The 25,053-nt window shown below is 45.5% G+C and overlaps 4 protein-coding genes across 4 annotated transcripts; 3 read left to right on the top strand and 1 right to left on the bottom strand.

Annotated features, from left to right (window-relative positions):
• Positions 1 to 1,596: 1,596 nt before the first annotated feature.
• Positions 1,597 to 6,725, top strand: LAJ45_01516 (uncharacterized protein; the record flags this gene model as incomplete). Its single annotated transcript, XM_046111109.1, has 7 exons — positions 1,597 to 1,907; positions 1,969 to 2,185; positions 2,258 to 2,349; positions 2,512 to 2,677; positions 2,730 to 2,883; positions 3,012 to 3,044; positions 3,103 to 6,725. The coding sequence occupies 7 exons, from the start codon at positions 1,597 to 1,599 to the stop codon at positions 6,723 to 6,725; spliced, it is 4,596 nt and encodes a 1,531-aa protein (XP_045976287.1).
• A 3,625-nt stretch (positions 6,726 to 10,350) lies between these two features.
• LAJ45_01515 (uncharacterized protein) lies at positions 10,351 to 13,993 on the top strand (the record flags this gene model as incomplete). Its single annotated transcript, XM_046111108.1, has 7 exons — positions 10,351 to 10,389; positions 10,449 to 10,602; positions 10,667 to 10,778; positions 10,937 to 11,178; positions 11,233 to 11,624; positions 11,715 to 13,517; positions 13,583 to 13,993. The coding sequence occupies 7 exons, from the start codon at positions 10,351 to 10,353 to the stop codon at positions 13,991 to 13,993; spliced, it is 3,153 nt and encodes a 1,050-aa protein (XP_045976286.1).
• Positions 13,994 to 16,950: 2,957 nt separating this feature from the next.
• LAJ45_01514 (uncharacterized protein) lies at positions 16,951 to 17,632 on the bottom strand (the record flags this gene model as incomplete). Its single annotated transcript, XM_046111107.1, has 2 exons — positions 16,951 to 17,474; positions 17,536 to 17,632. The coding sequence occupies 2 exons, from the start codon at positions 17,630 to 17,632 to the stop codon at positions 16,951 to 16,953; spliced, it is 621 nt and encodes a 206-aa protein (XP_045976285.1).
• Positions 17,633 to 18,943: 1,311 nt separating this feature from the next.
• On the top strand, positions 18,944 to 19,756 carry LAJ45_01513 (uncharacterized protein; the record flags this gene model as incomplete). Its single annotated transcript, XM_046111106.1, has 6 exons — positions 18,944 to 18,981; positions 19,036 to 19,159; positions 19,355 to 19,378; positions 19,438 to 19,490; positions 19,573 to 19,607; positions 19,707 to 19,756. The coding sequence occupies 6 exons, from the start codon at positions 18,944 to 18,946 to the stop codon at positions 19,754 to 19,756; spliced, it is 324 nt and encodes a 107-aa protein (XP_045976284.1).
• Between the last annotated feature and the right edge of the window lie 5,297 nt (positions 19,757 to 25,053).

The following is a 25,053-nucleotide window of genomic DNA, read 5'->3' as shown; positions in this document are numbered from 1 at the left end:
TGGAATGACTTTACCGTAATAAATTTAGGTTTTTTTTTTTGGGGGGGGGGTATACATTTCCCTGATGCATTAAAGCCCATAGCAGATAAACTCGGTATATCAAATAATAGTTCGTGATACCAGCGTCCCCTTTCCTCCTCTCCCGTAGCTCTTACAATTTAGTAATCACCAACTATCACTCGCGCTAACACCTCTATCCGCCACCGTCAAGCACTCCTAATCACCTCCACCCACGCAGAGTGCTGTCTTGCTCAAATACTCTTGCTTAGTTCCCAGATGATATCGCCTGTCCTACCTGTTTCAAACGCACTCGCCTACACCAAAGGCCAGTTCTACACTGTTAATCATACAATATCACTCGGGACAGCCCCGCTGCATACAGTTCTGCAAACAGGATCATGCCGGCCGTTTTGCCCTCTCCCCACCTAGCTAGAATGCCTTCAGATTAGCGAGATTCTACCTCGCTCTTCATTCACCTGGTAGGCTTGGTGTTATCGAGGTAGAAGAACGCGGTAAGTATTCTCGTATGATGGGATGGCGCTGTGGGTAGCTCCTGACTCGGAGGAGAGTCGAATAGTACCGATAGGTACGCAGCAATATAAGTAATTGCACACGCGATCCACCGAAATCGTTCAAGTCGGATAAGCTGGTCGCTGTAATATTAGTGTCGGACAAGAATGAAAAAGCAATTTTTCCGAATCAAAGAGGGCGCAATCTCAGATAATCTTAGAGCGGTGATATGAAGAGGCCTTGACAAGCGAGACTTCTAGTAGCTCCCTCGCAGGCCCAACGTCCTAATCTATTAACCGACGTGGAGGGGTAAATGAGCGCCTATAATACTGGCCTAAAAGCTTCCGGACGGTTTGGGAAGCATGTTCTCCGGTCTCTCATACAAACGGGCCACGAAGCCTGCTGTTGTTGGCGTGGTAATCTTGTACAATACGTCTCACAGTTAGCCGTGGTCGGAGATGTAGATAATTCTAGAATTGATGGAGGTTCTGTACCTGAAGTTAAATAGGCCGCCATGCCACCAGGGACACACGCGAGTAGGAGATAATAACCCCTCCACAAAAAAAAAAAAAAAAAAAAAAAACAGTTGGAGCGAAGGGTCCGGTAAAGGTTGCGCACAGGATATCACTCGCAAGGTGTTGATCGATGAACAAATCATTTAGGACTAGCCTCATGCTAGTCGGGTCTTGGCTAGGATGGGATTGGGCACATCGAGGAAGCTTTGATCACTGATAGTGATTATGGACCTAGGCTCGCCCCCAACCTCTTATGAGACTATTGTGGACCCGCTGCTGAGTGGATTGTACATCGAATGAGACATTGGATGGTAAGCTGTGGCTCTGTGGCGGTACACATAATGATTGCAGCCACTACATAACTTGCTTTGTGTAACCACTGCGCGGCATTTCTACAGCCTTGTGATCAAGAGGCTGAAAGATTTGTGTATTCATCCTAACTTTGCGATCGCCAGAAACCCCAAACAATAAATCTCAAATTATATCAAGCTCTCGAAATTCAAAGTCTTCCTCCCTACTGTTACCGATATAAGCCGCTAGTACTATAGCTATATATAGTGGTGCTTTCGAAATGTCTCTCTGGAACTTCACGCTCCTGATTCTTGGCTGCTGCCTACTGCTCTTCGCAAGCGACTCACAGCCGAGATTCTTGGCTGGCGTCCTGTTCTTCACGGCAACTCTGGGCATAGCACTGCAAGAATTTGATCTGTCTCTGACGTCTAGATGGATCGGCACTACACTCTACATCATCTTGAACATAGTTGCGGCCGCACTATCGCCGCTCCAGTACTTCCTGCCCAGGTCAAAACCACGGTCCAAAGTCAACCCTGGCATCCTCGTCCACCATCCGGATGTAGAGCAGAAGGTGGATATAAGTGTGGAGTGGGTTGAACATGAAAGACTGCTTTTTAAAGGGATGGTGTTTGTTGACTATCACATATAGCATCGTAGCGGTACATGGGCTAGGATCGAACCCCGACTGGGCTTGGACCCACGAAGAGACTGGAGCGATGTGGCTGAAGCACTTCCTACCTAAAGCGTGTCCTAGAGCCCGTATAATGGCTTTCAATCACAACTCTGCGTGGGACATCAATGCCCCGGTCAAGTCGGTGGATGTCTGTGGTCAGCAGCTTCTTGATGCTCTCAATACATCTCGTGCGGTACGTACTAGGATTGAAGAGATCTCCAAGGCTACCCGAAAGGTTGGTTGTAGGTTCTAACTTGTTGTATAGGAAACGGATCGTCCGATCATATTTATCGGGCATAGTTTTGGGGGTATAATAATCAAAAAGGTTCCTGTCTCTCCCGGCGGGACCTGCGGGACGTACCTGGGATCTAACAATATCTAGGCATTGGTTATCGCAGGACAGAAAAGTTTTGATAGTCGCTACGTAGCTCTCAAGAAGTCGATGCTGGGCGCGATATTTTTGGGAGTACCTCACGATGGTTCTCGGCTCACGTTAATTGGGAAACTGATATCTTATAGTAGCTATTGGCTTGGCTCGAGCACAGAGCTCCTCGAGGCGCTAGAGCCTGGGGCAAAGTCTCTTAGAGAGCTTAACGACTCATTTCTCAAGGGATATGGGCGGTATGATTTGGTAGGCTTTTTTGAAACGTTCAAGTCGGGCATATGGGGTGTGCCTTTGCTGCTGGTAGGTTTTCGTACTCTCTTCTTGCGGGACAGCTTTAGTAATGACATATTAGGCAGCCGATAAAGACGCGTGTGGCTTTAGTGGGAAACCGAATATTGCATTGGATTCCGATCATATTGGGATGAACAAGTTCAGATCCGAGACAGAGCATAATTACTTGCTGGTACTTACGGAAATCAAGAGAATGGTGGAAAAGGTTCAGCAAGGTTCGTGAAGAAGTTCCGGAGGAGAAGCATGTATCACAGAGCACCTGTAGCTTGACTATATTCCTCCTGAATTTATTTCATCAAATATCCTCCTCGAATGTGTGAGACTAACAGCTGGATTTTTGTAGAGCAGTCAAAGGTTCTAAACTATGAGCAAAACAGTACATCCCAAGTACCCACTTAAGGCGGGTTGCTCGTAAACTAAATTCCATTGAACAGAATGTTTGCAAACCCTCTTCTTCCACCAATTAGAAGACCGTCGAGAGGCAATTGAACAGTCGGATGAATCCACACACCAATGGATAAGCTCAGATACCACGTTTCAGGACTGGGTAGATAAAAAGCACCAGCTGATTTGGATCTCCGGAAAGCCTGGAGCTGGTAAATCCACACTCTCCAAATACCTCGTGGACCATGTAATGCAACGCGAGGGACGCTACAATAAACCGGGCACAGCAATTGCAACCTTCTTCTTCAACGACCGAGGCAGTGAGCTTGAAAAATCTAGACGAGGTTTCCTTCAATCGCTTGTTTACCAGATATTACAACAAATACCCCGCTTATTTAAACATATCATTCCTGAATATCGAAGTAGGAATTCGGAGACTACCTCGTCTAAATATCCTCTGAGCTTTCTCGAAAAAGCTCTTCTTGCGATGATAGGGGACCCCGAGGCGAAATCGATCCTCTTTGTAATTGATGCTCTCGACGAGTGTGACAAGACGGAGAAAGAGTGGCTTTTGAAGTTGATTTTCAAGAGCCTTGGAGAGCACCCATCACAACCTCACATATTCATCACCAGTCGTGAAGATTCGACTATACAACGCTACTTGAAAGGTTACCGGTACCCTACGATAAAGTTGGATGTTGTCAACAAGAACGATATCCAAGCGTACGCAGGCATCGAGCTACAATGTCTTTTCGAAGATCCGGACTACCAGGCTGATGACATTAAAGATCTCAAGGAGACCGTGATAGGTCGGTCACAAGGAGTATTTCTCTGGGTAACTCTCGTTATAAGAGAGCTCAAAGAACAAATGGATGATGGGGGCACTGTTCTTGAATTGAAAGAGACACTCGATGCTATTCCAAACAATTTGCTCGGCTTTTACGATCGAATCTTTAAGAAATTGGATGCTGAAACGAAGGGCGAAGCATGGAGAATACTTGTGTGGGTTCTATTCGGAGAACGGCCCCTCACGGTGGCGGACTTCCGTTACGCTGTTGCTGTCGGTTCACCAACACGCAATTTCGACTCACTGGCTTCAATGCGCGGCTTCATCAAGACACCAACCCAAATGGAGAAGCAAGTACGTAAGATCTGTGGAGGGTTACTAGAATTCAAGATACGTACAGGAACACCGGAAGACCTCGATGGAAGCAATAAATCTATTCAACTGATCCATCAGTCGGTAAAAGACTTTCTTCTGAATAAGGAGGTTTCTGCTACCTCATCGTTCTGGATCGTCCCGTCCGAGGCTCATAACCATCTGGCACGAGTCTGCCTTACTTATGTGACCTTTCCTGAAATTGCGGAATTCCCCCTTAGCTATCCCCAATTATCCCGCGGAGAGCCTAATCGGCCTTTTCTGGAGTACGCAACGATATACTGGACTCATCATGTATCACTTGCGGTATGTGAAACAGTCGGTGGAAGGCAAATGGAGAAATTTAAATGGCCTGAAACCAATAAGTTTAACACATGGAGGGAGAACCTACGTCTGTTGACTTTTGGTCGCATGAGCTTCAAGACACCATTGGCTGTCGCATCCGAAACCGGCTTACTCGATGATTTCCAGCACTTCTTAGCTCTTGAGACTGAATCAGACCCTGATCACCAGCGTCAGGTACTTGGAGAAGCTCTGATTGGAGCATCCTTCGGGGGCCAGGAGAAGTGTGTTGAATTACTTCTCACAAAAGGCACCGATGCGAATTTTAGCACTGAGCGACGCGGGGGCCCTTTGCATGCTGCATCGGGAAGAGGACACGAAAAGATATTGCAAATGCTCCTACAAGGCGATATTGACGTTAATCTTCGAGGAAGAAAGGACGAGACCGCTTTGCAACTAGCGGCTGAAAGAGGTCACGAGCGTATTGTAAAGATGCTTCTTGATCATGGTGCCGACGTAAACATTCAGGGCAGAAGGTCTAATACAGCTTTACAAGCGGCAGCCATTGAAGGCCATGACAGGATCGTTCAATTGCTCATCGAACACGGCGCAGATGTGAACCTCGAAGGCGGGGAATTCGGGAGTGCTTTGCAAGCAGCCGCTGCGAGAGGACATGTCAAGACTGTCATGTTACTTCTCGAGGGCAAAGCCGACGTGAACATACGGAGCGAAAATTATAAAAGTGCCTTGCAAGCAGCGGCGGAAAGGGGCGACGGGAAGGTTGCGCGGCTACTTCTTCAGAAGGGCGCTGATGTTAATCTCGACAGTTTTGAACACGGAAGTGCCTTGCAGTTGGCTGCCGCTGGAGGCCATGAGAACATTGTTCGACTACTTCTTACCAAGGATGTTGATATAGGTCTAAAGGGTGGAAAATACGGAACCGCGTTACAAGCAGCGGCAGCGGGAGGTCATGAAAAAATTGCTTTGTTACTTCTCGCCAAAGGCTTTGACATAAACCTCGAAGATTCGAATTACGGAAGCGCTCTACAGTTAGCAGCTGCCCAAGGCCATGAGTCAGTGGCGCGATTACTCCTTGATAAGGGCTTTGATGTCAATATTAAAGGTGGGGATTATGGAAACGCCCTACAAGCGGCTGCAGCTGGGGGGTATACCAACATTGTCAAGATGTTTCTTGTAAACGGTGCTGAGGTGAATCTCGAGGGTGGGGATTTTGGGAGTGCTTTACAAGCAGCAGCCGCGGAGGGCCACGAGGAGATTGTTCGTATGCTCTTAGAGCACGGTGCTGATACGGACATGGAGGGAGGATTTTTCGGGAGTGCGTTACAAGCTGCAGCCGCAGAAGGCTACGAGGAGATTGTGCGATTCCTTCTGGAGAAAGACGGTAATGTGAATATAGTGGGAGGTGAACGGTACGGAAGTGCCTTACACTCAGCTGCTGAGAGAGGGCACGAGAGTATTGTCTTCTTGTTACTGAAGAAGAACGCGAATGTAAACCTTATAGGAGGAGAATTTGGAACACCGCTGCAAGCAGCAATCATGGGGGGTCATGAGCAAATTGTCTACATGTTACTCAGGGAGGGTGCAGACCCGAATCTTCAAACCGAACAACAAAAATATAAAAGCCCTTTACAAGCAGCAGCGGAGAAAGGCCACGAGTTTACTGTCAAGATGCTTCTCGACAACGGTGCTGATGTCAATTTGGAGGGTGGTACTTACGGGAACGCCTTGCAAGCAGCGGCCGAGAGAGGCAACGAAACTATCATGCGGCTTCTTCTCGAAAAAGGTGCTGATGTCAACCTGAAAGGGGGAACCTATGGAAGCTCTCTGCAGGCAGCAGCAATAAGCAGGAACGGTTTAGTTATAGTACAGATGCTTCTAGCCAAGGGTGCCGATGTGAATACTACAGGTGGAACTTATGGAAGCGCCTTACAAGCAGCGGTTGTGAGGGGGAACGAGAGTGTTGTTCGGATTCTCTTACAGAATGACGCTGATGTCAACCAGAAGGAGGGTTTCTATGGAAGTGCTTTACACGCCGCAGCTATCCATGATTATACGGACATTGCGCAGTTGATAATAGATCAGGGTGTGGATGTGAATATCTCAAACGAAGAATATGGAACTCCTTTGCAAGCTGCGGTCGAGAGAGGGAACGACAAATTTGTACAACTGCTTGTGGAGAATGGCGCACAATTGCTGGATGGAAGGAATTGATTGCTATAAGTCAATTCCCAACGTTAGCACCGCCAAACAATAACAAACGATGGATATCTGGACTCATTTACCAGTTGTATATGTACTTAGAATCGCTTTCACGGCATGTTGTCAATGAGTGGGTAAAAGAGTAGTTTTTTTGTATCTGTTGCCACTTTTCGCGCCTGCCATAAATCTACATGGTATAAACACATATTCATTTGAACATTAAAGCTATATTCTTCCCATTCTTGAGGACCGACATATCCCAATAAAAACAGGAACTTCTATAGTATTAACATCCAAAGACGAACCGGCCATGCGCGCCACGATGAATTGAGTCTCATCCCGTCTGGTATCAATCACTCAAGCCTAAGGGAACAAATAGATGACCGGCGCGCCCACCATACTACACATCCCCCTACTCATAAGATCGTATATATGGAGTTAAGTATATGGTCTTGATCCCCCCTGGATGGCCGAGTGGGTAGGATTCCAGGTGGCCGAGTTCTCCCGATGAGGAAATTTCCGAGGGTGGGCGAGGTCGCAGGTTCGAATCCTGTAGGGGGCGGTGACCCAGGGGATATTAATCGTGGGTTCTTTTCCTGGCTTGGCATGTGGGATGGTTTCTGCTCCTGGGGAGAGTTTTCCATGTACCCGGCGCCCAAATAGGGCATGCGGACTGGTGATGGAGTGTGACTAGGTATGAGTGCTGGCCTTGAACCGGTTGGGGTATTCCACATCCTGCTGAAAGGGGCGACTAGTAGGCATAAAGGGTGAAACCCTGTACTTGTACTGTAGATTGAGTGCTCCGCCATAACCGACAGGTTGCATGCGGGTATGAATTAAACAAAAAAAAAAAAAAAAAAAAAATGTGGTCTTGATCTAGGAGTCTTGGCGCAAAGAATCCTAATGCAACCGCCAAGATCTAGAATTATCACAAACAAACACAAGAAGCGGGGCCCCAGCTACTCACAAAACAACATACATAGATATTTGCACTCGCAACAGGTGAACACAGAAGTTAGGTCATACGTGTACCTGCAGAATTAGCCTGGCAACCCGCTCGGTGCATAGTTTATACTTGTTTATTTGTTCATTGGGCCTGCATCCTGTAGGCGTAGGTACAGCGCCATGCCATAAGTCATGGGAAGGCGCGAAGTCGCAACGCCTGAACACAAAATCTTTCACCACCACCGATGGCGCCCAGAGACCATGTACCCCGCCAGACAGCTAGGAGGGAATGACCAGCCTCCCTGCTGTGGCAAAAAACCGGAGTCTTACAACTCTGGTTGGAGGGGAATAGGGTAGATGTTCTGGAGGACTGGCTTGCCTATTCCATCTCATTGAACATGTTTGGGTACACCTCAAGAAGCTTTACCATCAACAGTACCCCCATTTGGCATATGGTACTGGATCACCTTAAGTATTAAAGCCCCTCATGGAGGAAGGTCTAATTCATTGCTGGGAACTGTTACCTGATGATTTCTTTGGTAGCTAGTTGAGAGCATGCCTAGGAGAATAGAGCTGTTATAAAGGCAAGGGGTTAGTACACAAGATATTAAATGTCAAATTATTTTTATTTAGCTACTATTTAACAACTGTACAAAAAACCAGCTCTCCAAAGGATCAATTGTGGTTGCTGGGTGGGTAGTCGTGGTGGCCTGGGAGGTTGCTACGCCGCGCCTTCCCATGATTTATGGCCTAGAACTATACAACATCCAAGCTCCCCTGTCGTGTACCGAGAGGCCTTGAAGGATTGGTTGATTTTGTATGGGAAACGCCCATGGCAACCAAAAGCAGCCAATGAATTTTGGCCTTGGCCTCAAAATTTATATGGAGGAAAAAAAAATACCGAGACCCTTTATCTATCTTCACTTAAAAATTCAAATATTTTCCTAAAAATGCGGAAGAAATAACCACTCAATAGCCCTTGCTCACAGGCTCACCTGAGTACTGATTCGAAGCTTTCAAAGAAGTTTTGGTGAAGTTCGAAAAGAACAGGGGTGGAAAATCGGTTGAGGAGGTTGCGCTGCAAAACTGTCCAAGTGCCTACTTGGCTGCCAAGGGTTATTTTAATTATATCAGCCCAATCAGATTTAAAGATATCGAAGGTTTTCTGGTAGAAAGTGATGGGGAAATACCGAGACTTCTATCAGACCTTTGTGCCAAGGATTTAGTAACAGGCCTAAGTGGAATTTTACTGGTTTGTGGCGGCTGTGAATGCGGAGGGATCCCAAATTAAAGCTTTTAAGATCGGGAGCCATGATGTGTAGATTATTCGTTCGATCACTTTAAATCCTAGATTGTCTAATCAGCTCTTCATCAGGCAGTATCAGCCGCGTAAAATAAAGACGGTTATGTATGCTGGTATTTAAAACGGACTCTTATCCCCCCAAGTTGGACTCCATCAACAGAGTTCCTACCATCCAAGCAATCGACCATCTTTACAGCCAAGAAAAACTATCAGAGCAAGAGGGAATATGTGGGATCTCACTCTTCTGTTACTCGGCAGCTTCTTATGCGTCACCTGCCCCTCTCAGCCGAGGCTTTGGGCGGCGTTCTAATCGCTACAGCAGCCTTGGGGATGTCTTTGGAAAAGTTCGATCTGTCATCTATACCTTGGTGTGTCCTGTCCTTTACATATATTTCTCTCCACATTTTTGCACTTGTTCTTTCGCCGCTACAAATCCTCTGGATAAAGTCCAAACCGTTAGCTCAGAGCTCGACAGGCATTGACATCCACCACCAACCGAAGGAAGATGAAGGAAAGGCTTTGGTGGAGTAAGTCCACATTCCTCCCTCGATGAGGTCCCGTTGTACTAATATCGCGGAGTATTATTGCCGTACACGGGCTGGGTTCTAACTCCGACTGGGCTTGGCGACATGAACAGACCGGAGCCATGTGGTTGAGAGACTTTCTCCCTCAGTCCTTCCCCCAAGCGCGTATAATGGCTTTCGATCATAGTTCTGCATGGAGTATGGATGCTCCGGTAAAGTCTGTGGAGGTCTGTGGAGAACAGCTTTTACATGTCCTAAATACCAGGCGTGATACCGCAGAAGTTAGTCGTCACATCACTGTCATATCACTCTTTGTTTGGATGTGACCTAATATTTATAGGAAATGAAACGGCCAATAATATTTATTGAACATAGCTTTGGTGGTATAATAATCAAAAAGGTACGACCTCTGAAGTTTCTATGCCTGCTCAGTAGAGCGCGTAGGCCAGAACGTCGAAGCTGGTCTACCCTCCTCTGTTGATCGCCCCTGAGATGTATTCCAATTAACCGAGAAGCTGAGCGGCATGCATGGCTAGCAAATGAGGACTAAATAGCTTCCTTTACTATCAATTAAATTCCTCACTAACATCTTCCAATCAGGCATTGGTAACCGCTGGCAGAAAGAACGACGATCCTCTCTTTCAATCGATAGAGAAATCAATGCTCGGTGCAATCTTTCTTGGTGTGCCCCACGACGGATCACGCCTCACCTCCGTAGGGAAACTCATATCCTACACCACTTATTGGCTCGGATCTAGCACACAATTACTCGAATCTCTACAGCCAGGGGATGAGTCCCTCAGAGAACTCAATATTTCGTTTCTCCAGGGATACGGCAGGCGAGATCTCATAAATTTTTTTCGAAATGCAAATGACAGGAGTCGGGCACTTCCCGTTGCTGCTAGTAAGATTCAAAATCTCTCCTGGACGTGAAATATTGGTTGTTAATTGACCTTATACCAGGCGGTAGACAAGAATTCCAGCACCTTTGCCAGCACGGCAAGCTTGCCTTTAGAAGCCAACCATGTTGGAATGAATAAATATGCCACGCCACAAGATGAGAACTACAAATTAGTATTGAGAGAGATCAAGAGGATGGTGGGCAATATCCAAAGCGGTTAGTTAGAAGCCCTTATTAGGTCAACCTTCAGTAATGTTTGCTGACTTGTGCTTGGCTTCAGAACCCTTCTACATAACGCCCGAGTATAAAGATTGCTTGAAAACCCTTGATTATCCAGGTTCGGGAAATCGCCGTGCGGCGATTGAAAAATCCCACAAATCTACCCTGGGCTGGTTAGACACAGACCCCGCTATTTCCGGCTGGTTTAAATCCAAAACTCATTTCGTATGGGTCTTGGGAAAGGCTGGGTCGGGGAAGTCGACACTCTCGAAACACACCCTTGGGTGCTTGAACAAATCGACTCAGCATTTGACTAAAAAGCCAGGTGAAGCGACCTCAGTTTTTTCTTCAGCGACCGAGGCGGCGATCTAGATGAGCCAGAGGCAGGGTGTTTGCGCTCACTTCAACATCAACTCTTGGAACAAATACCGGCATTGTCTGAGCACATCCTTCCTGAGTACGAACTTGGGAAAGCGCAGAATGCGGAAGTAATATGGCATACTGAGGATATCAAAGAGATACTCATCTCGATGATTGAAAGTTCCCATGTGAGCTCAATTCGAATAGTTATAGGTACCTTACAAGAATCCCGCGCAAAGATTATACCCTCAAACTGATATGTAACAGATGCCATAGATGAATGTCAGAATACATCCAAGTTCACACTCTTGGACTTTATCCATTACAAACTTTCGAAGCTTGAGTTAACTCCTCGAATGTTTCTCACGAGTCGGCACGATGACAGATTTAGTAGATACATGAAGCTCTTCTCCATTATAAAGCTCGAAAAAAAGAACGATCCAGATATTAATAGCTACATCAACAGTGAAATTGTGAGCCTAGGCCTTGATCATCCCCTGAAGGACGTAAATGGGCTTGCGAGATCAATTGTTGAGCGTGCCCAAGGGGTCTTCCTTTGGGCAAGGCTTGTCTTGACCGAGCTGAGAGACATGGCACATGGCAGCACCTTCCCGGAACTAGAACGAGTTTTAAGTGAAATCCCGGAAGATCTTAAGGGCGTCTATGATCGGATATTTTACGAGCTGGAAAAAGAAGAAGGACAGAGATGAAACCAAAAAAGTACTACAATGGGCCCTACTAGCTAAAAGACCCTCACACTTTCCGAATTACGCTGGGCGCTTGCCATCGACTCCTCAACTAGTTATGCTCCTCTGGAGTCCACCCGTGACTGTGGCTCAGGCTCTATCCCCGAACTGAGCCAAATGGAGGCGCGTATAAGGAGATTATCCGGCGGGCTTGTTGAGGTTGTCACATTCGAATTTATAGAGACTGGTATAATTCAACTCATCCATCAGTCAGTAAAGGAGTATTTCATTGCAACCGATGAAACCAACCCAACGCCGCGGATCGACCCTCGTCAGGCCCAAAGATATCTCGCCCGTGTGTGTATTACCGCCGTAACATATCCCGACTTTACCGCTTGTTATAAGCAGAGCCTTACTCAATTCTTAGAATATGCGACACAACATTGGCCAAGGCATGCATCATTGGCGGACGTGGAAGGAAGTCGTCAGCTGGCCGCATTCAACTGGCCCGAGTCAATGAAGTTTGTAGCATGGCCTGACGCTGCGGAGGATCTAGCGTGGAATCAAAGACGGTTGAGTCGATTGTTACCTCAATATATACCAGAGATTCTAATTGGCAACATTTCAATTGCGGAACTCGAATCTGTTAGGGCTACAGCGTACCCACTAGCTATTTGCTTACGCGAGGGGATGACTTCCGACATTGAGTATTTTTTACAGGCGTCAGCATCGGACGTTGATTACTATTTTAATTCGTCGCAGCTCGATCGCAAAGAGACCCTTTCAAAAACCACTGCTGTAGCGATCGCTACAGGCCACGAACAAGCTGTTCTTCATCTCATTAAGCATGGCGCCGACCCGGATTACAAGATCGATTGTAGTAGACTCAATCTCTTAGCGCTGGCAGCTGCGTATTGCCGGGGTTCTATAATAAAACTACTCCTTGACAATGGCACAAAACCCAATTCCCACTGTTATCACCATATGTTAATTGCTATTCGGGTGGGAAGTCTGGCAACAGTGAAGGCTCTTATCGATAATGGCGCCGATTGTAATTTGCGAGGCACCGAAGAGCTTTGGGTGCTGCGCGACGACCTGACGTCCGGGACACACGGAAGCATCCGCCTCGTGCGCAACCAAAGCCCACTTCAGCACGCGATACTATGCATGATGCATGATGGGGGCCGTAGTGAGCAGCTCGTCCATCTTCTTCTCGATAATGGTGCCAAGGTCAAAGGCCTATTCCCCTTCCCATTATTCATTAGTTCCCCCCAAAGATTGGCTAAGTGCAGTGGGTTGCCGGAACCTAAGCATGGCTGTGGCTCATTAGGGGAAACACCGTTGCATATCGCAGCAGTAGGTGGGTATACTGGAATCATGCGACGGCTTATTGCTCTTGGAGCCAATGTAAACGCCCTTGCTTACCCGGTCATACATTATGGTGTAACCCCGTTGGAGGCCGCGGCTTTTCATGGGCAAATGGCAGCGGTACAACTACTCCTTTACCACGGCGCCGATGTGGCGTCAATGGGACCTGAGTATAATGGGAGCGCTGTGCACGCAGCCGCAGAGGGCGGGCATGTGGGGGTATTGCGACAATTTCTCCCCCTGTTTGCAGCCAGCGTGAGCTCTATCGTTGGAGAGGAGCATCCTCTGTATTTGGCGGCATTTTACAATCATAGGGACTGCATAACCGAGATTGTGAAGCAAGGTAGTTTTGGCGTCATCTTCTGGAACAGGTGTGGCCAATTTTATATGGCCGAGCGCCACATGAAGTACTTCGACTGGGAGTCATGGATGGGTCACACTTGGGTAGCAGATCCCCTCACAGAGGGGAGGAAAGCAGCCGCTTGCGCTCTCATCACAGTAAGGCGGTATCGGGGATGATAGAAAGACCGTGCGAAATGTTTGGGTGTACAGATACAAATCAGGAATTGATTTTCGAGAGAGAGCATCGTCACGTGCAATACTGCGGCACCCCTGAGATGAGACTATACCTACAGGAACCTCTCCGCACATTCTGCAACTTTCTACGCGATGACGAGGGCGGTGATTCCCAAAAAGCGGGTTATTACAGATCACCTTTATGTTACGTGCCCCAACACGAAAGAAGTACGGAATTTTGTGACCGAAGCTGGCGCCCCTCGTCATGGGAGGAGTTACCCTCCTGGAAAAATTATCAAGCGCCGTCGGAACTCTTCTGGAGTACTGTGCACCGCCCCATTAGCACTTTGAGCCAATCCCCAGATTCTGAAACAAAATTTGATTTTACCATCGGTAGCGAGGAAGGCTACTCCACCTCTAATTCTTCGGATGAGGACGATCTTGATGCGAAAGAATAGATTTGACTTGTTTCCAGGGCTAGAGGGCCGTAGTTAAAAGCAAAGATTGATTTATTTGCATGTTTATCTGATTCGTTTCCTGTGTGGAAATAACACTCTAGTGATATATGGCCAGCGAAGAAGCCATGATGCCTTTTTTTTCTTTTCCTTTCCAATTGTTTTTCCTGATGCCTTTTCGTGATCTATAGCTTGTCTGATTCATTTCTGGTGCGGAAATACACCTGCATAAGTATACCCAGGACCCAGTGAATTTTTGATCATATGTTATCACTCGACACCCGAGTGATAAGGTATGATCATGACAAGCCGGCTGAATATCGGTGTACCTAGGTAGAAACTCAAATTTTGGGGTGTACAGACTTAATCTCAGCACAACCTTTTGGCTTAAGGTTAGGAATACATCCTTTTGTCACCAGGGACCCAAAAACAAAACCGCAAAATCTTCTGCTCTATGACCGCCTAAGTGCACTATCATGATTGACGGAAGGGACACGAGATTACTCATCAAACATATCAGGAAGTCATCCTTGAACACCCACCGTGTCTACGTACGCCCATTGATACAAGTATCATACATTACTTACACCTAGTACATCTATACCTAAACTATCCAACCTCTCTCTACCCAAGCCTCCTATTCATCATATCCGCCATTCCTTGTCTCCACTAACCTTCACATCTACTTCTACTACCTCGCCTCACTATCCACGACAACACCGGCGCGGGCGGGAGGAATACCAGTGCCCAACGTACTAACTCGTGAGTAAGAATTTCTCCTCGATTTACCAAGCCCCGCACGCGCCATATCCCTCGAACACATGCATGGACTGAATGATTGCAAGTACAGCAAACAATACATGGGAGGTTCTTGATAGGTGACTCAGCTCCATCCGCAGTTGCTATTAGAGTCTTTCATTATCCTAATAATATTGGTAGGCACGATACCGTGCGAACCACAATCCCCCAAAAATATCACCCCCTGAAACATTGTTCTAGCATCCTATCCCATATAGGAGCAAAATAGAATGAAAGATTGAATGAATGTAGAAGTCATATAAATCATGTCTAGAGAATCGGCCACCTACCAGACCCAAACCGCACATAGAGAGTTGGAAGCGACGAATCGAGCAGGAAGGGTTGAGTTATGGCTTCTGAGCCAGAAAACTAAAATTAAGCATGAAAGTCCATCTCGTTGTGTATTCCAAGGAACATATTGAGTTTAAATTCTTGTCTCGGAGTTGACTTCCCGTGTTTTGATTGGACCCTCAGAGGCATTTTCTCCAGAGGAGACTATTTTCGCGTGGATGCCGAGTGATATCCTGTGATTCCCAGCCTGTTTCGCTATGTAGTCCTTCCCTTCTATCTTCATATTCCAACCACCAGGCCGATGAATAATACGAAAACTTACAATTATAGACTCCTTTATGATCAATAACATATCGTAGGATTGTGCTAGGGCCTTTGTTATCGAGTGAGATCCTGTCATTGCAGCTTTACTTACCGGTGTTTTTTATCCAGTGATCTTATCTATGAATTTAGAAGGGACTGCTGGCTGACTTAATCAAATTCTACCGGCGCTGATACTTCATCTATTGGGATATTCTTACTTAGTTCGGGTTTGAAGGCAGCTTGAACGTATGTAACCGCGAAGGTTCTGTCTGGAGGAATGGCAGCGTCGCAACCACAATCCCCACCAATTGTATTTTGGTTGCAAATCGGAATTTGGCCAAATTACGGTTTGGGTATCCAAACAGTCAAAAATCCGCCAAATCCCAATCGTGTCCAGGATCATGATTTGGGTCGTTGCAACCATTATTTGCCTGTTCCAAACGGAGCCTTAGGTGTCTGGAACCTTTGTGGGGGGGGGGGGGGTGTAGGTGTTATCTTATCTCATCTTATCATGATGGATGCTGATCTCTTGGCAACCCGAACACTGCGCCAAACCACGAAGACAATCACCTCCCAAGTACTCGTCAGAGCCTACCAATGGTTACATGCCTCCATGGTCAATTGGAAATATTGGGATGGGCGCAGCTTTCGTTCGGACAACAGAGCAAGAAGGAACGCCAGAGATTACATGTCCTTCCATTACCCAGGATGAGGGTCGAGCTGCAGCTGTAAATCCCGAGAGATTTGCTATTTACTACATGTATTTGCTCTAATGAACAGTCTTCGTCATGTACCAGGTTTTTGATGCGGGACATGCCCTAGAATGGGTTGAGATCTGCGAAGGACGCGTATGCGTTCTTCCTGTGTTGTGCCAGAGCCATCCTGCTTAAAAGACCCTGACTCCTGGCCCGCGGTAGAGATGAGATTGCGGAAACAACAGTGATAACGCCATATCTGGAGATAAAACGACATCAACCCGAAACTCGCGCCATTCCCATAACCCAACCTCCGCTATAAGATGACACTCAGCCCCTTTACCTCTCTATTTCGTTTCTATGACTTCACTCTTAAATAACCTCTAACACTACGCACTCTAGGCGTATCTACTTTCCACTTCATGAGCTTCGTTATCACCCAGAAACCCAAAATCAGATCAAATGGCATCCAAGGGCTAAGAGATTCATTCTGCAGAAATTATCTCCCCGCGCCTACGATAAATTTCATAGTGGATCGCGCCATCGCGGACCATTCACCTTTACCTATACTATCTCTTGAATCGGAAATAGTTCACTCGGATCCGAAAGAAGCTCCACTGTCAGAGCCAATCGGAGATGAATATCGTCATGGAGTCTACAGATGAACTTCAGATAGTCACCGTTAAAATGTTCATTTCATTCGACCGTACAGTAAAGGAAAACCAGTGAGTCGTTATAAGGAAATTTCCAACCACCAAAACATGAAGTTACCCCCGACAGCGATCAACGAAAAGAAACACTGGTAATGAACATTGTTCAAAGAAAAACCAGACCTCGTGTTACTCCCAAAACTTAGAAGTAACGGTAAACACCCTAGGTCTTGCAGACATTATACTCGCATTTTCCAGCGCAGCACTTTCCGTTGCAGATAACCTGCCCATAGGGACACTTCTTCTTGCACACGCCGTAGTCGCATGTCTCGTCACTCTTGCAGCAATCCTTTCCGCAGATTGTTTGGCCGTAGTCGCAGTGTTTCTTGGGAACACATTTGTAGTCTTTACACTCCTCGTCTTTCTTGCAACAATCCTTTCCGCAGATTGTTTGGCCGTAGTCGCAGTGTTTCTTGGGAACGCATTTGTTGTCTTCGCACTTCTCGTCGGGCTTGCAGCAATCCTTTCCGCAGATTGTTTGGCCGTGGTCGCAGTGTTTCTTGGGAACGCATTTTTTGTCTTCGCACTTCTCGTCTTTCTTGCAACAGAACTTGCCACAGACAGTCTCTCCACCGTAGGTATCGCACTTTGGTGGCTTGGGAACGCATTTGTTGTTTTCGCACTTCTCGTCGGGCTTGCAGCACATGTATCCACATTTCTGATCGTACGGGCAAGATTGCCTTTTTTCTGTGGATGGAAATCAAGATCAGTATTTCCCACGGTATAGTGCGAACTGAAAGTTACTTACCAAGACCTCCTTCGTTGCCGACGCTCAAGGCTTGGGTGGTGTAGATTCCGATGAGGAAAAAAAGTAGGAAGTAGGAGAAGAAAGAGTACCGGGCCATCTTGAATGTCTCTGTGGTTGTTGAAGTTGTAGATGTTGTTTCTGGAATACTCAGTTGAGGGCTGGTTGTCTGGATATCAATTGAGGGCGCTCGAGGACCGGGTCTTTATATTATTTCTCACGACTATCAAGGTGGATATTCTATGGTATGAGTATATTCTAGGGACCACGCGCACGGTCAACTACGTCGGGATCACTAGAAGCTCGATCTCTATCGGGTGGGGCGACAATTCACGATAGTTGCGGCTGATTCCTGTCGGTACATTTCTACTCCACACCACTAGTGGAAACACGAAAATAGCCTCGTACTAGTGAACCAATCAGATTTAGGCTTCTCGAGGCACCCGAAATTTGGACTCAAGGTTAATCGACATCATACATGCTATCCAGGCGAATTCTCTCATTGAAGAACTTCCGTATAGTTTTCCTTTCACCATTTAGAAGAATACGTCGAGGATTGAATTCTAATTTCAATGAACGTCACTAGATCAGGAAAAACTATTCTAATTGGTAGCACACTGCTTGCTCGATGCAATATGGAAAGCTGCGATGGGCCTTCACTCATCGCATCGTATCACTCACTGTCAAAGCTCAATGGCGCTACACGTTTGCATTAAGCTCTTTTTATGACGTGTCCAGCTTACCTTCAGTTCCTTTGTCTGTAGCCTCCAATGGCTAGACATATCGCCCGCGAAGAAATAAAACTACCTCCCAGTAAGCCTAAAACAATTACTACTAGCTAATGATGTCTCTCAGAGGATCTTATGTGGTACAAAGGAGGCCTTTCGAGTGTTCCATCCATCTTGACACGATCATCATGTGCACCAGAGTGATGCTTTGTGAAGTAAGTTCAGCTTGTGGGCATATCACATGTAGTGCAGTCTATTTCTAATTAATCATGGTAGGGCGTTTTTATCGTATTGATAGGACCCGTTTCATGGTAAAAAGCTTCACGGGTTTCCTATATTGGTCTTAGCTATCACATGAGCCAACTAATACTACTAATATTCGAGAAACCTTGCTTCCTCTCCGCGCGATGCTCACCATCACTCAAGCTTTGCCTTGAATACCCACAACACTTTTTTTTCTCTCTCAGCTGTCGTACTACTATCTTAGAAAATAGTGCCTCTTGTTGCACTTTTACACGGGAAGCAAAGGACACTTTGATGCACCCAAAACGACAACCCAATTGCAATACTACGAGGATGATATGATTACATTTACCTCAACTCGCATCTGTTTGGGTGTGCCAGGTTGCTCCATGGAACTAAAAAGTACTTGAAATTCTGTATCTCCTGGCAGAAAGCCACAGATGGGAATCGACCGTTTTATTCTCGCGGCGGGCAATAGGTAACAGAAAATGCAGCTCTGAGGTGTGTTTTTTTTTTACTGACTATCCGGTAGATCTATAGAGAAATTTCATATGAGCGGGTTGCATTTTCGGGTACCAAATACCTGCTGTCGCGAGTGCGATCTCTGTAAACCTCATATTAGTACTCGGGTTACGTTCTCGGACGTAAATATTAAGGTAGTAGGGCACTTTTACTTGATTTGTAGTCGTGTAATAGCTCAAACGGATTACTCCGTACGGAACCTCTGAGGTGGTTTCGTTCATCATTCGCTTACCCCCGTATTTTGGTACACCTCCATCCAATGGCCAATGAGACCTATGTACAACCACATAGCCACTTCTATGCTAAATTTAAGCTTCTATTGAGATCAGGCGAGGTACCGCTGGCACACTACCGTCGATCGCGAGATAATCCCGAGGAAGTTGAATACTCATCTTCCCCCGCGATTCAACAGGTACCGAACGGTAAGGTGATTGGGCGCACACCGCTAGACGTATCTTCGCAAAGGCATATACTATCATATCCACTGCTCGCATCTTTAGAAAACACTACTAAATCAGTGTTATATACACTCGGGGTCTACCTCTAGCATTTACTATCCTCCAGTACTTGTAGTTATATTCGGTAAGTTGAAGATTTAGTATGTCCAGAATAATCACTTTTGTCGCTCAGTAATCAATTTGACAAATTCAAGCGAACTCTATTAATCTTGTCAAGATATAGTGGGCTTCTTTGAAGAATGCACTAGTATCGTATACTTTTGCACTTTGTAGAAAATATTGCTTGGTGGAGTAATACGGACCTGAATGGTTGTAGGTGTGTTACTATTGATAGCAACTATTGCATCTTGGCACCTGCTTCTCCACAATCTATCTAATGTTGAGGCCTGCGTTGGCGATCTTTACACATCCACACTAGAGTGTTAAAAATCTAATTAGGTGAGAACTAAGGTGAGTTCCCCCGAAGACAGCCCCATGCCCACCTAGACGTATCGTGGGATTTTCTTTGTCCTTTTTGTCTATTTGTGGACCTGTTTAAGGTTAAATTTTGATTTTAACAGTATCAAGCTAACTCCCAAGCGTGGTCTAACATGTATTTTAAGACCCATCTTCATATACGTGTCGATACGGACGCCTGCATAGGTTAATCTTTTAATACATTCAGCAAACTGACGGTTGATCTGCTTTTGTGCAACAATTTACCGTCAGTCAGCCTTCGATCACCCAATCATCTCTAACAGACTCCTCGATATGGCCGTTTGTAAAAGCCATAGGATGAACTCAGGAACAATAGGCGAGACTACTGTTGTTTGCCACGAGCGAGTGATAATATGTGATGCACTAAAACATTGATTGTTCCGATACGTGAATACGAGTCTTTCTTTCACATTTGGCAATGTATATGATATATTATTAGTGCCTGGCTCGATTCCGATTCCGATTCCAGTCTGAATCGTTCAAAACCCACCATGGGTCCGTGAGTGATGACGGATAGGCACCTTCACTTAAAGTTGATAGTGCACGTATATGTGGTTTTGACGAAGGATATCAACGATCGCATACAGAGGAATTATTCCAAATCATTGCTCCATCTCTCACGCCACTAGGACAACTAATCCTTTAGACCTATCCTTGCATGTTCATATCACCTTAACATCGGGAGTGAGTTGTTCAACTTTACAAACTTGGTCATTTATATTTCACTGGCTAAGACAAATTCCTGCTCCTTGGCCTGGGCCTAGAAGGTTCTATAATCCTGGGATGGGTCGATACTTGGGTCAAGGAAACTTGCCTACCAATTCATCCGTGATCTCGCATTTTGTGGGAACCGTCCGTATAATACTCATATGATCGTTTCCTCCGAGCATGAGGGTCAAAGCTTCAGGCTGACTATTCCCTATCCATATTAAGAGAGGAAGGGTTATTACCCTTTGTAGGGCTGACATCACCAAGATGCATAGTAACTCCGAACCCCCATGCCCAGTACTGTACTAACCTCTTCGGAATCTCAATCAATAGTAATAATTGTTTAGGCAAGGCTGATCCATGGTTGGTTTGTACCACTGGGAGCCACGTGATCTCGGGGTACACGACCGAATGAATGGATCTTGTCAGAAATAAGAATGTGGGTGTTGCTACATTCCTCCAGCTAATAGTGACTAGATTATTATACATAATATTTCTTACTTAAGCGGGTTAATAAATTACTTGAGTACGGTTTCTACCTTGATTCCCTGGTACTGCATGTGCGCTTCGATTGCAACCCTCCCGAAGAAGGCATTATAAACGACAGAAGTCCAAAGAGTGCACTCTTGTGCTCGTGTTGCACTGCACCGCACACGGGAGTTCAAAAACAACCCCGCTCGAAAGAAAGCAAAAGAAAATACTCCGCCGCCAAATAATATCAATCGATCGCCGGTACAGTATATGTTCCGTGGAATTTTTTTTTTTTTTTTTTTTTTTTTTTCGTTTAATTTTGCATGTGGAAATATTTTTCCCCATACCCTGAAAAGAAAATCTGTACCTACTCCCCTTGCATGCATGCATGTATAACAAGCTTTTACGAGACTATATGAGAAGGGCAATAAGATACATATTTGACTTGTCTCTACACCCTTTATAAGCCTTAGTTTTGTATTACGACTTGAAACAGGCACTTCAATGGTATTCGAATGCAGGATTTCTTCTCGAGTACGGGCTACATGACCAGAGTGCTACTAGCCCGCTGGTATACTGCACTTCATGACACAGTAAGATCGATACAAAAGTAACGTGGTATGGCTGGCTCGTTGTGCCATAGGGAACGAAACGGCGATCTGGTGATATGTTCCCTAAATAATTCCCGTCATAATGAGAATGACATAATAGCAGATAGGTAGGTACAAAAGTCTTCCTGCATGTCCATGACTACATCGAGAAAATTAGGTTGGTTCCGTCTCGTCTTGTTTCATGCTACGGTAACCTTCCTACTTCAAGATTTCGCTCCATCCTTAGTATCAGGTTTCAGCGAGCTCCTTAAGCTTGAGATGCTAGGAAAACCAGGAATTAATAATCTCATAATCATGAATTAAAGAAAGAAATTTGGGTTTAGCCCGCCTTATCTGTCCTCTATATGACATAATTCATGGTGTGAAAAAGATTCGGCCGGATATAAACCCCCACAAAAGTTGCAGGCAGTACCATAGAACCCTCTTTCTGTTCCCTGCACACATAATCCATGCAAGGCTTGACAAACAACTTATCAATCTTCATTGTAATAAGTTGGCATTGCCGGCACTTTCTATAGAAGCAATGTTTTTGAACAGATTAATTGATTCCTTCCTATGCGTAATATCAGACTTGACGATCGGTCTCTAAATCCCTCTTTTACATATCTAGCATTCAACAAACTATAAACAGCTCTAATAGAGAGCTCCCAAACCTCTCATGAATTTGGAAGACAAAAGGTCTCTAGGATTTTTAACGTTCGAAAAAGTTACACGTGTAGTTTCTTCAAAGCTAAATATAAATTAACAACTCAGTCAGGATTATTTTACACAGTCTGAGAAAACATGTAGATAGAAGGCTTATTTACGTAAAGTTCTGGATAAGGTTACTGCAAGAGTTACATAGCACTAGTTTTATGCTTATACTCTTCCTATTATTTGGAGATCTCTCAAATAGGTACTATAACGTATTGTGGGGTGATAAAAGTTCTCGTGATTTTGTACGTCGATGTATCATAACTCCACAACTACAAAAGATATTCAGGAGATAGCTACATGATTGGAGAGCTTAAGATTGATAGGAACATACCTCTTAGGTATAAATTCCAATTGCCGACTTTGTGGATTGGTCTTTTGGCAATCCCCCTGCTGGTTGCTATGCGAAAATCACGAGAACTTTTGTCACCCCACAATACCTAAATTGGTTTGCAATTTTTCGTGCTTAATTCCTGCCCGTATAAAGAATTACAGGAAACGACCCTAACCACAGATCAGCAGACAATTCTTCACCATTCATTTAGTCGGCGCAGGAAGATCTCCGACTCCATTCTGTTTTGAATCTCGATGCCCTCTTTTCGTACTAAAACAACTCATTAATCATTGATATTTGAGCTATGAGTGGGCAAATTATGCCCCAACACATGTGGGTTAGGGGCCGAACCTTAAAATCGAACGTTAAGTAAATAATACACCATATCACTCTTATATTTTGATTCAGTGAGCATTGAGCTCTATCTGCATCAGAGCTCAATTAATGGTCAATCAATTCCCAAAAAGTACTGTGTGTATGAGTCGTATCGACCCCAGCGTTTCCGGAGCATGGAGTTCTTAAGTGATATAGAGGCAGTCATCATTCAAGCTTGGCTTTACTCTTTCTGATTCCTGTGGATAGCCTACTATAATGGTCAGACTCCTCGGGTCTAGGGTCTCACACCAATAAGCCCATAGACTATGTCAGATTTATTTCCCTCGGATTGGTACCCATGTACGTATATGCACGATCTACCCATCTTCCACTTGCGACTCGAGAACTGCCATTTTTCAGCCCTGAATCAACATGAAGCCCAGCTATTACCAAACTAATTACTCGCTTTAATATGCCTTTAAAACTACATTTCCTCGAATCCGCCCATGGCCATCAATCCCACTCATCAACCAGTGATCATTGTGTAATTTGTATCAGGGAAACATCCAAAGATTTACAGTTGGCCTGCATAGATCAAACTAAGTCGTTAGTTCCTGACATAATTGCATATCAGCCCACCAACCAACGAATGTCCCAGCCAGAATAAAGTGCACTTTATCGTACACCATTCCCGATCTTACCCCTAGACGTGCATACGGGCCTACGGAAGTGTAAAAGTGGGCCATCCAAACAAACTCGTTTTCAGGGCTGGATTTGTTTGTCTGCTAAATTAAGCACATGGTTATATCACATTTGCACTTTGGGTTCTCTCCAGGAGATCGATGGTGTAGGTTTTGGTAGAGTAGTGCAACGGCCTATTTTCCAGTCGCGATTGGTGTAGAAGAAGAGTGGGTACAAGGTTCTATGGTTGTAGTGAGACAGAAGTGCCTTTTAAGTGTGGTGCGGTAGTTCCCGCTGAGGAGTTCTGCAACTCGACATGGTCGACTTCCATCGGGAGGTTTCCCGGGACGTGGAAAAGAAGGTTAAAAGAAAGTAGTGCTAGACAGGGCAGAAAATTGTCGTACGGTGATGCAAACCTGCTATCATTAATTTCACTTCATAGCTCAGGGCTGAGAGCTTCCCATTCCCGCGGCCCATGTGCGATAAACTTCCAAAATGCGTGATATTCACTAAAGATATGATATTGGGATGCCTGTCTCGCTGTCTGCCTGCGCATCGATGCTCGTACTCCTACATTATATTATTGAGCTGAGTTGTCGATGGTAACTATCCCTTGGACGGATGAAACTCTCAAATTCGCAGCCTGGACCGTGCACGCACTTAGTCAGGTAATATTGCTGCTTTTTATTTGCGGTAATAATAATAAAACCAATCAAAAATCAACGCCAGTTACCAGATATGGCTAGTATCAGCTGAAAGAGGAAGGCTGCGAATTTGAGAGTTTCATCCGTCCAAGGGATAGTACTAGGAATTTCAGTAGTCTGCTGATGCCGAGCAGTGTGTTAAAGAGTACTACTAGTGCAGCTCTTTATCATGATTACTTAATAATGCTAATGATTCTCGTCTAGAGATAGACCCACTGTAACTAAACATACGCTCTTGCACTCTCAAGACTACCGACCGCATCAAAACATGAAGCTATGTACTTTCTCACCGCTCGCGTCACTCAGTTTGACTGTATGACTTTCTCATCCCCTCCCGGTGTGGTGCTTCGTCGATATGCTCCATGATCTTCACAAATGGAATGGTTGACCCCTAGCCGATGATGTTCTGTACACCAGATAGATAAATGCTCCGGTCAATGATAGTACTGGAGGAAATCATTACCCTGCGCCAGTTGAACCGAACCCCCCCCCCGACCACCTGGGGATATGGTTATGAACGGTATGAACCTTGTTCGGTGAATGGTATCTAGATCAATCAGCTGGATTATCCGCTGA

The sequence above is a fragment of the Morchella importuna genome, assembly GCF_003444635.1.
Source record: "Morchella importuna strain M04M26 chromosome Unknown Morimp01GS002, whole genome shotgun sequence".
NCBI lineage: Eukaryota > Fungi > Ascomycota > Pezizomycetes > Pezizales > Morchellaceae > Morchella > Morchella importuna.
Note: the sequence above shows the minus strand (reverse complement) of the source record. Positions and strands in the feature narration are given on the sequence as shown.